This window comes from Nuphar pumila, chromosome 10 (assembly GCF_984573655.1).
Source record: "Nuphar pumila chromosome 10, dmNupPumi1.hap1.1, whole genome shotgun sequence".
NCBI classification, from domain to species: Eukaryota; Viridiplantae; Streptophyta; class Magnoliopsida; order Nymphaeales; family Nymphaeaceae; genus Nuphar; species Nuphar pumila.
Genome location: NC_143258.1, coordinates 111,811,046 through 111,823,694, shown reverse-complemented (window position 1 = coordinate 111,823,694; position 12,649 = coordinate 111,811,046). Strand labels below are relative to the sequence as shown.

Below are 12,649 nucleotides of genomic sequence, written 5' to 3'. Positions count from 1 at the left end.
TAAAGAAGGGCCATGGCCGATCGCTATTTAAAAAAAAAAAAATAGCATCATACCTCAATCAAGTAGTGATTCCATGATCAAGAAAAATTCCATAGCATTCATCATTTCATGATTCCAGTTGTACAAATTTGAGGGGCAGTTTTAAAACAAATAGGAAAGATAGACCATACTTTTCACGGGCCATTGCTTTGGTGGACTGAGCTCACTTCCTCGTTCAAATGCATAAAACTCAATTCCGGCTACCAGTTCCTAAATAGTTAGTTGGAGGTTGGTGCACGTTTTAATTTTTTGAAAGGCAAGCTGGGATTAGATAGACTCCTTATCAGTTACACAACTATACCATTGGGTTTTGAACTTGCAACGTTCCGACACAAGGTAACGTGCACTATGGGGGGTTAGACCGTTAAGCAGGTGATCTAGGTTCAAATCTCATGAGTGTCAACTGTTGTGCAAGTGAAAGCGTGGGGACAGGCAATGGTTAAGCCCACAGAGTTTGAAGCTGTAGGGACAGGGACCGAGAGTCTGATCTTGGGGTGAAAAGATCAAGTGCAATTTGATTGCACAAATATTTGTCCATTAAGCCCCCGATACAGACAGGCCTTGTCAGTTGTGAGACCATGCACAAATTTTGTACCATGTGATTGCACCCGATCCGGATTCCATCTTTGGTTTCTCTTCTTGTAAATATCAAAAAAGTTTGCAACAACCGGTTCCTAAACAGAGCCTTTAATTCCGGTCACCTTCCCACCATTCGAGAGGAGAGGGTGGGGGTGCTGATGGAGTCGGGGGAGCCATGGCGCCGTTTGGACGGTAAGGTGGCGTTGGTGACGGGGGCATCATCCGGCATCGGCCGTGACCTCTGTGTCGACCTTGCCAAGGCCGGCTGCGACGTCGTCGCCGCCGCCCGGAGGGCCGACCTCCTCCAATCCCTTTGCGACGAGGTCGCCGCCTTGACCCCGCCGGGGCCAGTCTGGTCCTGCGGCAGGATAGCTGCCGTCCCGCTCGATATCAGTCAGAACAGTGATGCCGTCGACGCCGCCGTCCAGGTGGCGTGGGGCGTGTTCGGGAGGATCGACGTCCTAATCAACAATGGCGGGGTTAGAGGTAAGGCTCATCATCATCTGATTGAGCAGTTTCCTTGTTCGGATTATGATCGGTTGGAATGTGTTATCGATTCAGAGCTCCTCGTTGGTGCATGTGAATGGGGAAGCCTTTGAGGGTTTCACATTGGGGATTAGGGCTTTTTTTCTATTGCTCGCGGAGTGACTGGTGGTTCTTGATGTAGCCACGAGTTTTGCTAATTTTGTTCGTTTATCGGTTGTTTCTAATGATGCTTAGTGGTCTGAGTTACACTTTTGGGTTTTATGCTGCTAAAAAATTCAGGTTTTCTCAGCTTCGTATGATCCGTGAAACCATTCTTTGAGAAAAAAAGAACATTTCCGTGTTCTTGCCTGTTCAGGATTTCTTTACTTGCAATTTGAACTAAAGGCTAACTCATCATTATTCAAATACTCCTATCTCTGAAATGAGAACACTAGGATTGGATCTCAAGAATCTGATTGTTTGTTGTAACTACCTGATCCGGGGCCTCTCGAGCAACCCATATAGACAACTCAGAGTCTACGATGGTGGCCAAACATATGAATCACTCACCGGCCCAGACTACGGATAGTGCTACAGCTGCTCGTCGGTTGCAAGCCGGGAGCTCACAAGTTCAATCGGTAGCTAGTCGAAGAGCTAGAGTGGTTATACCTACTCTCAAGGTGTCTCAAGGAGTTATACCTGCCTCCAAGGTGTCTTAAGAAGCTATTACCTGCCCCAAAGGTTTTGTGGTTCATGCTACATCCTACATGTGTTTGGTGGGTAATATTTTAATCCTTAAGAGTCACTTAAGAACGTCTGATATATTCTCAAGTTACTTACGAGGTACACACCTCAACATTGCTCCAGACCATGCCTTCTAGTAGAGTTCCCCATCATGTTCTGTGTGGTTATCCTATACACAACTTTCTTTCAATATTTACATTTTGAAGTTAGTGCATTATACAATCATCAATGTATGTCCACTAACTACTTTTTAACACATGTTCACATGTCTGAACTGTTAAGGATGACAACCCACCACAGATTAATTCACGACACTTACAATGTCCCTCCTAAGGCATAAGCGTGATATTCTTCAAGGTAATACCTATCCTGAGACTCTGAAACTCTACCCTCAATTCTCACATAACACATCAATCTCTTACTTGCAATCATGTCACGCCACATTCATATAAGAAAATATGCATAATTAGGTTTAAGCATCACACTTAAACTTTATAGATTCTTAGGCATGCAAAACAATGTCTATTCACAATAAACATTACTAACATACTTAAAGCACTTGGAATCACATTGAAAGATGCCTAAACTAGCTAGCATGTGTTTTAATCAAGTAAGGAGGAATTTGCAAATGTCCACTTACGTGGAATGCTTAAATTCCAATTCTCAGTCTCACACAACTTTTGATCTGAAATCAATGAATATCTCGTATCATCGTCAAAATTATCAACATACCCTTGGACTTAAATGTCAAACTCTGACTCCATTCTTTTAGAGTTTGCCATCACATCCTTTGTTAATGGATCCTACTCGAGAAGTAGAATCTAAGGATTCAAAAATCACCTAAATCCGTCTTCGATGTATCAAGTTATGCCTTGTTTACTATGTAGGCTTACCAAGGGCAAAACAATATTTTTTTTCTTTCGACCAATCATAGCAACATCTATGTCATCTTTACGCTATGTTACTTTCAGATCCACATCCATACTAAATTTCAAAATGGATCGTTTAGGTTCTCAACTAAATTCCAATTTGGATCCTAGATCTGGTATTCTCGATCCAATCCCGCTTGCAATGGTTTATCTCGATCTTGATCAAGTCCATCTACAAGAATGGATCCAACTTATTCTATTCCAACTGAGCCAACCTCAAACAAAACTTGACTCGACTCGATCCGGTTAGATAGAGTCGGTTCGTGCATTCCATCCACCCGACTTGGTTTAGTCGGTCTGTCTAGCTAGACTCCAAAACCAACTCGGTCTATTTTGACTGAGTTGGTTCTAATCAGTAATTAGACTCGACTCGACACTGGCCGAGTCGTTCTGTTAACAAAGAGACTTGACTCGATCTGTCAAACTGAGTCGGTCCATCGAACCACCTAGACCTGACTCGGTCTGTCGCCTAGTCTAGACCCCACTGAGTCGGTCTTGCTGTCAACACAGACCCGCTCGGTCTGTTCGGACCGAGCCGATTTGTCAAAAAGCACAGACCCTACTCGGTCTTCTCCAGACCGAATCGGTCTGTTGCTTAACCCAAACCTGACTCGGTCTGTTCAAACTAAGTCAGTTTGTTTTATATTTTTCGTTTGGATTGGTCTGGGCACGCCCAGACTGAGCCTACTTGGTCAGGCTGACCCAGCTCAGTCTGGGTCACCCAAGCCGATGGCGGACTCGGTCTACAGAAATGTAGACTGAGTCTGCCAGCAGTCTCTCAACAGTTCCGGCAATGTCGGACTGTTGCCATTTTCTGTAAATGGGGGGGGGGGGGGGGGGGAGGGCATTGCTGGCGATCGCCGACGGATGTCGTCCCCCTCTCCTTCTCCAGTGACGTTTGCAGAGGGGGAAGCTTTGCTACCCCTCCCTCTGACCGTGGCACAGGGACAGGGTTTTCCCTGTCCCTGTTTCACTGAAACTCGCCGGCAACTCAACGTTAAAACAACAAAGAAAAACAAAAGAGAGGGCGAGGAGGGCTTACCTGACGTTGGTGCTCCTTCCCGTTCTCCCTCTTCTCCTCAGTACTTCGAATGGGGAAGGGGAGGAGCCCCCCCATTTTTACGCACATTTCAAAGTTTTGGGGGGAACCGTTTCCCCCCCTTCTTCCTCTCCCACGTTCAATTTCGTGGGAGAGGAAGGGGGCGGCGGTTCCCCCTTCTGTCGTAACTGCCCCACGACAGGGAAGGCATTACAATAACTATGTTTGGGTTTTGGTCAGGAGGATCGGGTAACTGTGAGAAGGGAGAGTGTTGGTGAAATTTGTGGTCTTACTGTTTAAGGGGCAGCTTTAGGTGTGGTGACTTATCGAGTAAATTGGGATAAGTTGCAAAGTTGCGTGATGCTGGATAAGTTAAGAAATTGCTTATTCTTATCTTGTTGGTACGGTTAAGTGTTGGTGGGTTGCCCCAAGGGGGGGTGGCGTAGTGGGGTGGGGCCTTGGCCGCTAAACGGGCGGTGAGGGTTCAATTCCAATGGGCGTTTCCCCTCTGCGCAAGCCAACCCCCAGCATAGGCCCCAGGGGCAGGGGTCCTAGCCATGGAGTTTTACTCCGCTGGCACAATGACCATAGGTATGGCAGGCTAAGCCAGTGCGGCCAGGTCTTCTTGCCGGGTGCTGTATTTTTGGATTATAAATCGAATAACAAATGGTTTGGTGGGTTGGTTGTCTACCTTGAAGGCTTGCTCATGTAAGGAGACGCAGGATGTTGAGTTTATGCACTGGTATGGGCATTGCCTTGAAGCCCAACTTAGAGAGTGCAAGGGGATGTGTGTTTGACTGTCTAGTGATAGCTAAGACGTGTCTGACTTTTTGGTGATAGCTGATGGTTAACGGATGGGATTTATATTTGGTGTGGACCTTAACAGTAAAATTCCCCTTACCGCTCTCCAAAATAAAAAAAGAAAGAAAGAAAAAGCATTTGTCCCTTCGTTGAAGTAATGAAGCATGAGGAAGAGCTGTGAATCCTAGTGTATCACTTTTGTGCAGTCAGGAAATCAACCTTCAAAAAATTAGACTATTTTCTAGAAGAGCTATTAGACTTTGATAGATGAAAATGGTGATTGATAGGAAAGAAAATTGTGTTTTCCAGACCTGGCTAATATTGCAGAAGAACATAGGTATCAGTTGGCAATATGTGAAATGAATTAATCAAGGTGATGCATGTATCCTTGCTGTGAAACTTTAGTTATCCATCACTTTATCCTGCTTGTTCCAAAATGCACACATCAGTTTTAAAAGCCATTTGATAATATTCAAGGAAATTTGACGTGAAACACATTTAAATGTGTTGGAGGCTCTGATGTATTGGCTATGGTTTCTAGCCCAAGTAGAAGGATGCTTAGTAAAAAGATCATCTAATCAATTTTATCAGTCTTCTGAGAAGCAATGTTTTCACTATATAATTCAACTCCGTCGTCTGTTAAGGATAATTTACATGCAAATTCATGTACTGAAATTGAAAATTGATGCATCACAAAATAAAAAAGAAGGTGGTAGGGTTCAAAATGGCTTTTATCCATGCTGTTCTCTACATGTACTTGAAGCTTTTGTGGTATGATCTTGTCACTCTTAATTATAAAGGTATAGCTGTTGCGTCGAGTGAGATCAAGTTGATACAAGGAATGTTTCTCTAATATTTGTTATATCTAGTTTTTGCTTTCTTGCTTATTTGTTTCAGACCCAAACAGAAACCACATGCATTATTTTTGGTGTAACATATCTTTGAGTGACGGAGTGATTGAAATCTTTGTTGTTCCTCATTGAGAGAGACATTTTTTCAGTAAAATGGCTTCCATGATACATAGACCAACAAAAAGTATGATGTCATAAGAAGGATGATTTTTTTCATGGTCTGTATGAGGACAAGATCTGAACCCATGATGACATTGTTAAGCACTCCATGATCTGGACATTTAACATGCTGAAAAGTTCCATGCAGGTGGACCCATAATCTTCATTATATTCATGGATCGATCTTAAATTTTAAACATTCATTTATTTATTTTCAAGGGTCATACTTCTAAGTTTTCTGACTTACTCCTATATGGGATTTAGTTGTTACGTCTGAAACATGTGCGCTCTTATAACTGTTTAAAGTTCATATTTTTTTGTTCCTGATCTCCAGTTTGTCATTTTCTCAGTCTTTTATACTAATAAGTTGAACATGCAAGGAGAATGCTAGAACTGGTTGCCTTCTAACAGCAGTCTTCTATATGTCTCAGGCACTGTGGCTACTCCTTTAGATTTGAGTGAGAAGGAATGGAATCAAACTATCAATACTAACTTAAGAGGAACTTGGCTTGTATCCAAATCTGTCTGTAGACGTATGTGTGACGGAAACCAGAAGGGGTCCGTAATAAACATTTCTTCGATTGGTGGCCTGAATCGTGGTTTTTTGCCTGGAGGGTTGGCTTATGCCATCTCAAAAGCTGGAGTAAATGTTCTGACAAAGGTACTAATAGTAGTAATGTATGTGAATGATATTGAATCATATATAAGATTCATTTTTTTGGTTCTTGTTCAGGATAACTTATGTTGGAATGTGATACCACCTTCCTTTACTTTCTTGCGGTAGTTATTTCATTTAGGTTTGATGTTCGGAGACTTCAACCATGGTCTACCTCCATTTTGCATGACCTTCCTTTCAAGAAAGAAGAAAGATTGAAGGAGATCTTCAAGATAAAAAGTTTTTTGAAAGTCATTCCCATGGTTTCCATACAATGCTACCTAAGCATTGGAAACATGTTTCCTTAGAAACCACTTACTGAAACATGAACCACTTTGTTTATTTTGAAAATTTTGGGAGGTACAAAAAAAAATTGGGAAGGTAATCTATATTGTATTATCTGTTTAACAACATATATTTGAAAATACTTTCATGTTATTTACATTGGACAAAGATCGTGATACTTTAAATTGAGGGGGATATTTATGCCTATTTAGTTGAATTCAATGTTACTTGTTGTTCATAATGCTTTTGTTTCCATATAAGTTTAATGTGCATCTTTTTTACATTAAGCATGAAGTATGAAGAACTCCTAATTGCAAATTATATGATGTTGACATGTTTTGTGGGAAATTCATTTGTTAACTCTTGTTAATCATCATGATATTGGGGACCACGTGTTTCATGCAAGTTTATAATATTGCATACGTATTATTTTTAGTTTTGCAATTCTATGTTATTGTTGTTAGTGTAAGACCCTACTTCTATAATGATATATGGAGTAGATTAGGAAACTTTGTTGGATTGTGTGTTATAAATTTTTAAAATAGGTTATTTTTGCTTCCTAAAAATTTATCAATCATTTGGCTATTTATTTCCTGCTTTTCATTTCACAACTTGAAGGAAACATTGTTTCTTGCTTCCATTTCCCATGGGGCCATTTGTTTGATGAGACATTGGATCACAAGTCTAGACTTATCTGGGTCCTACATAGGTCCGACCGGTTGACAGAACTACCTACAACCCAGTTGAAAAATCATAGGTGCAAACTGTATCCGCTAAATCCAACCTCATATATGTGTCCAGCATGGTCTATGGTTTGTTCGCTAGGAATTGCACTTTATATCATATTTTTTGAAGCAAAAATGTAATTGTTTGAGTTATGAAATTTTAGTTGGTATAGGTTGTTGATTTTTGAAGCCCTTGAGAAACCTGCTTACACATTACAAGCAGATGATAAAAAACATGGTATCTAGGAAACAAATTGTGTAGATTGTATCTATAAAAATAAGTCACACAAAAAAATTGAAAAAACATGAAGAAAACTGCATTTTCATTAGATTATATATATAAAGAATTTTAGCATCTCTCTCTCTCTATATATATATATATACATATAAATATTTTCATTTTTTGGTTCTTTTTTTGAAATTTAACCTTACAGATATGATCTACATGGTTTATTTAGTAGAAAACACTTTTACACCATTCAATACCACATATGAGCTGGTTTTTATAAGGCTTCAAAAATTAATGGTGTAGAATTTTCATAAATTTCAAAGCTCATAAAATCTTATTTTTCATCAAAAACACATAATCCAATCCAACAGCCGTTTCTTAACAAAGGAATCATGTTGAATGCATTTGTAAGGTCTGATTTTTAGAACATGGAAAATCAGCAGTGTCCACACTGTATGGACAGAAGGTGGAACCAATTCTTCTCTCTCTTTGTATATAGCCACTAGAATATGTTAACTGGAAATATGTGAAAAGTATGAACTGAGATTTTCATGGGTTTTTTTTTCCTTACATTTCACCGTTCGGATGTGATCTAGATGCTTGGTTTTATAGAAACTCTTGGATCATCCGATTACGATGCATAAGAAGGATATTTTAAGGCTTGAAAATCAATGGCTCAGAATTTTTGTAAATATTCAAGCATCCAAAAATCACATTTTTTCATTGAAAAACATGATCCAACAGTCGATTCCTAGCAAATGGACCACGTCGAATGCATCTGCAGGGTTGGATTTGCAGAATAAGTGTCCGAAATGCCTAGTTCACACTCCAGCTCACATATTTCCAGTTAACATATTCTAGTGACCCTATATATATCACTAGAATATAAGAACTGAAACATGAGAACCAAAATATGAGAACTGGAAATATAAGCATTTCCAACACTTTTTTTGCAAATCCAACCATGTGGATGTGCTTGGTATGATGAATTTGCTCGGAATCAACCATTGGATAGTGTATTTTCGATGAAAAAAATATGATTTTTGAATGCTTGAATATTTATAAAGAATATGAGCCATTGATTGTAGAGCCTTAAAAAAATCTCATTTATGCATCAAATCAGATGATTCAAGAGCGTGTTCTCATGAAACCAAGCATGTAGATCACATTCGTACCGTTAGATTCAAGAGAAAAGAATAAAAAAATCATAAAAATTACGGTTCACACATTAGTTCTCATATTTTCAGTTCTCATATTCTAGTGACTATATATATATATATATATATATATATGTGCATTAATTCATAGTATGAGGCAAGGTTTCAGTAATTTTTGCAGATATTTTCCAAAAAGTGGAACTGAACAATTTAACTCTTGTTGAGCAGATGATGGCTTTAGAGCTGGGTAATCACAACATTAGGGTGAACTCCATCGCCCCTGGGCTGTTCAAATCTGAGATTACTTCTGGCTTGATGGAGAAAGATTGGCTCAAGAGAGTCAATGAGAGAACTATTCCCTTGAGAACTTCTGGCAACACAGACCCATCTTTAACATCCCTTGTTCGTTATCTAATCCATGACTCCTCCGAGTACGTGACTGGAAACGTGTTCATCGCTGATGGAGGTGCTACTTTGCCAGGAATCCCTATCTACTCTTCTCTATGATGGATGTCAATAATAATGAATGTCATTTGAGTTTTAAGCAGGGAAGTGGAGCCAATGCTGGGATTTTGGCAATTGCACATCATTCATTTCTGTTACACTTCCGATTAAGATGGATTTTCTTTTGTGCTAATAAACATTTCTTTATTTTACAGCCAACACTCGTGTTGTAAAAGTTTGTGCCGCACTTGGATGATGTCCAAACCTAATCGCAAACTAGGTTTTCTGTGTCAAACATGGTTTTATTACTGAAACTGGATTTTGAGCCTATTTTGTTGCTGCTCAAAACCCGGTTTTCACCAAAACCGAGCTTGAGAATAGTTTTCTAAGCTTGCTTGGGGAAGGGTGGGTTTTGAGTGAAAATTCATCTAGTGATGCACATATAAATAAATCACAAGGATCACATTTATAGGTTTTTTTTTTTTCGAAAGGCAAGCTGGGGTTAGGCGGACTCCCTACCAAAACACCCGCCCCATGTGACAGGGGTTCGATCCTGGGCCATCAACTTGACACGGGACCCTGCTTACCACATGGGAAGCCACCTCGGTGGTTGCATTTATAGGGTTTGATTTGTAAAACATGCAATGATAAATTTAAAACTAAAATTGTTCATTCGTTGTCTAATTTGTAAGGTTTTCAAGTATGCCAATATGTATTTATGATAACCAGGAATCTTCATAAGGTCACTGGAGCTCACAACCTGACGAAGTAAATCTCAAGTGAGTCAACTGGCCCCTAGCCTTACGGGGATAAATGACCCGTTGTTACAGATGAACAAAATAGAGTTTAATGAAAAAAAGAATGAAAAAATGATTATATTGTATGGCAAAAATGATGCATTTTCTAAAATGCCTCATAATTTATCAAATCCACAGAATGAACAATATTGCAGGTTTTCAAATATTTTTTTTTGCTTTTACTCATTGCATGTATGAATTTTTTTATTTTTGCACCTCATGATGCTAAAGTAATAAACCCATGAAACTTGTCAACAAAATTGCATGAGAGGTGATATTACAAAAAAATTTGTGAAATTTCAAACAATTTGCAAAACTATGTGATGAGTTTCACGCAATCACCGGTGCAAATCATAAAATTTGTGAAAGTCTGATAATTGTGAAATTATTGATGAATATCACATTAAGTATTGTAAAATTATAAAATATTTGTGAAATATTTTATTCGAATTGCATCTACATTGTGAAATTACTTTTTCTTGCAAAATTTTGTTCTATATAAATGCCCGTTTAGTTTTTTTTCCTTTTTCTCATTTGTATCTGGAAAGTGTGGTAACCTCAATCCTCCAGACTCTAGAACCCCAACCTTTCTGACCATTCTCGTGAGTGTTGTTCCCTCCACCTCATGTAAGGTTGCGGTATCCTTCTCCACTTCTTCGGTTAACTATTAAGGTGAATTTCATACAATGTGTCTAGTATTTTGTTGTTTTTTTATTTTTTTTTACAATGTAGTTTCTTCTTTTTGTTTGGTTGTTTTTGGAGACTTATTATGTATGTTTCGTTGTTGTGGATGTTACTCCTATGTAAACATATAATTTTTGTCACTTGATTTACCGTTTAGGGTTTACAATCTTTAAGGATTTTTACATGTAATATCTATCATTTTGTTGTTTTTTTTATTTATAATGTTAATGGTCTTCTTTTTGTTTCATTGTTGTTGTGCACTTATTATGTATGCTTCACTATTTAGGGTTTACGATCTTTAAAGATTTTCGCATATAGTAACCTACATAAGTCATCACCAATATGCATAATGGAGTTTACCTTTAAGTAGCATATTGTCATTATGGAGTTTTGTCAACAATTTTTGCTACCTATCCATTTTGCTTTCTAGTTCATAGTTTTTTTAATGCATCAAACTCAACTATTCCTAAAAAAACTATGTTTGTCCATAATTTAGGTTATGATGATGAGTTAAAAGCACTTGGTGCCAAATATTTCATGATTTTGTGATCTTTTCTTCAACCAATGCATCATTTCTAAATAACATGAAAGTCTTCTAGTCATTAGAACATGAAAGTCTTTAATTTACAAATCTACATGGAAAGATTGAATATGATTTTGTGATCTTTTTATTTTTAAATCATAGGTAGGTCACAATGTTTAAACATGGTACAAGCAAAGCAGTCAACAATCAATCACCCGACACAATTCTGGTGGCTGAGACTTTAGAGGAACAACCAAAATATAATGAAGTGCTACTAGTTTTCAAATAAACTTTTTTGGTCAGTGATGTATATTATAAGTTTTTTTAGGTGTATTTGTTTGTTCTGATCGTATGTAGAGTCTTTTAAAAATAACATGAGTGTATTTACTTATTTGATGCAGCACCTACAAAGATTTATACATAGACTTAGTAGTTTTCACACAAAAAAAATGACATGAGGATAAGCTCTGAAGATTATTTGCATAACCCTATACTTCTTTATGAGTCTATAAAACAATGTTTCTAATTTTTTTCTTTCTTCTAATAGAAACTATTCAGTAAACATTAAAATTCATAGTAAATGCTAAAAAATCCCCTACATTGAGATAGGGCACGCGCATGTTTGGAGCTCGATCGTTTGTCGTATCCGTTCTATAAATGTAACAAGGTATATGCTTACATAACACAAAATTCAAACTGCACAACTACCTTAAAATTGATTTATTTTACAAATTTTGATTCATGTCAAATGGATCAATTATCACTAGGTTTTTTAGGAGATGAATGTGAAAGCGAAGGAGTTAAGGTTGTACAATTTGATGAAGAATAACAAACTTGCTGATAGTAACGTCGTAAAAATGGTATGTAATGTTATTACCTATTTTATATTGTGCTTCTTTTGTTCAAGTATTCATTCAATTTAATGTTGTGTTGTAGGTTTATTTTTTTCATGAATGGATCAATTATAATTTACTTAAAATGGTCGGCCACTATTGTGCAAGACATTCTTAAGCAATCAAATTGATAATTACTATTTTACATGTTTGATAACTAATTTTGTATATGTTTGTTCACTTGGTATATAAATATTACAGGTATGATTGCGGAATATATGTTCTTTTGTATGTGCGATACTTAGGATTAGGCAAATCATTAAATTTCACCCAGGTACACCATGCTATGTGTTAGTGTTTTGTTCCTTTTTTCTGTGATATTTGTCACATGTTTACTAAGTGACATTTTTTTAGGCTAATATAATTGCATTTAGGTATCGATTGGTAAAAGTCTATAAACATGAAAAGAAGATTATTCATGAGGAGTGGAAGAAAAAGAGGGCTGAGCTTGGGGCAATGAAATCTAATGAAAAATCAAAGACAGAGGATGCCCTTGCCCTTGAGGATGTAGATATGACATCGGATAATGAGGTGTCGAATGATGATGAGAGTTTGCAAGAGCTTTGGCAGTCATGGGTGACCTAACGAAGCAATGAGCCAATGACCCTCTTTTGTGTTTTTGTTATGTATATTAATTAATTAAGTAAAACT

General features: G+C 37.8%; 1 protein-coding gene across 1 annotated transcript; it reads left to right on the top strand.

Annotated features, from left to right (window-relative positions):
• Positions 1-712: 712 nt before the first annotated feature.
• On the top strand, positions 713-9,330 carry LOC149827930 (uncharacterized). Its single transcript, XM_090019734.1, has 3 exons — positions 713-1,104; positions 6,038-6,267; positions 8,886-9,330. The coding sequence occupies exons 1-3, from the start codon at positions 777-779 to the stop codon at positions 9,162-9,164; spliced, it is 837 nt and encodes a 278-aa protein (XP_089875860.1). The 5' UTR covers positions 713-776; the 3' UTR covers positions 9,165-9,330.
• Positions 9,331-12,649: the final 3,319 nt, after the last annotated feature.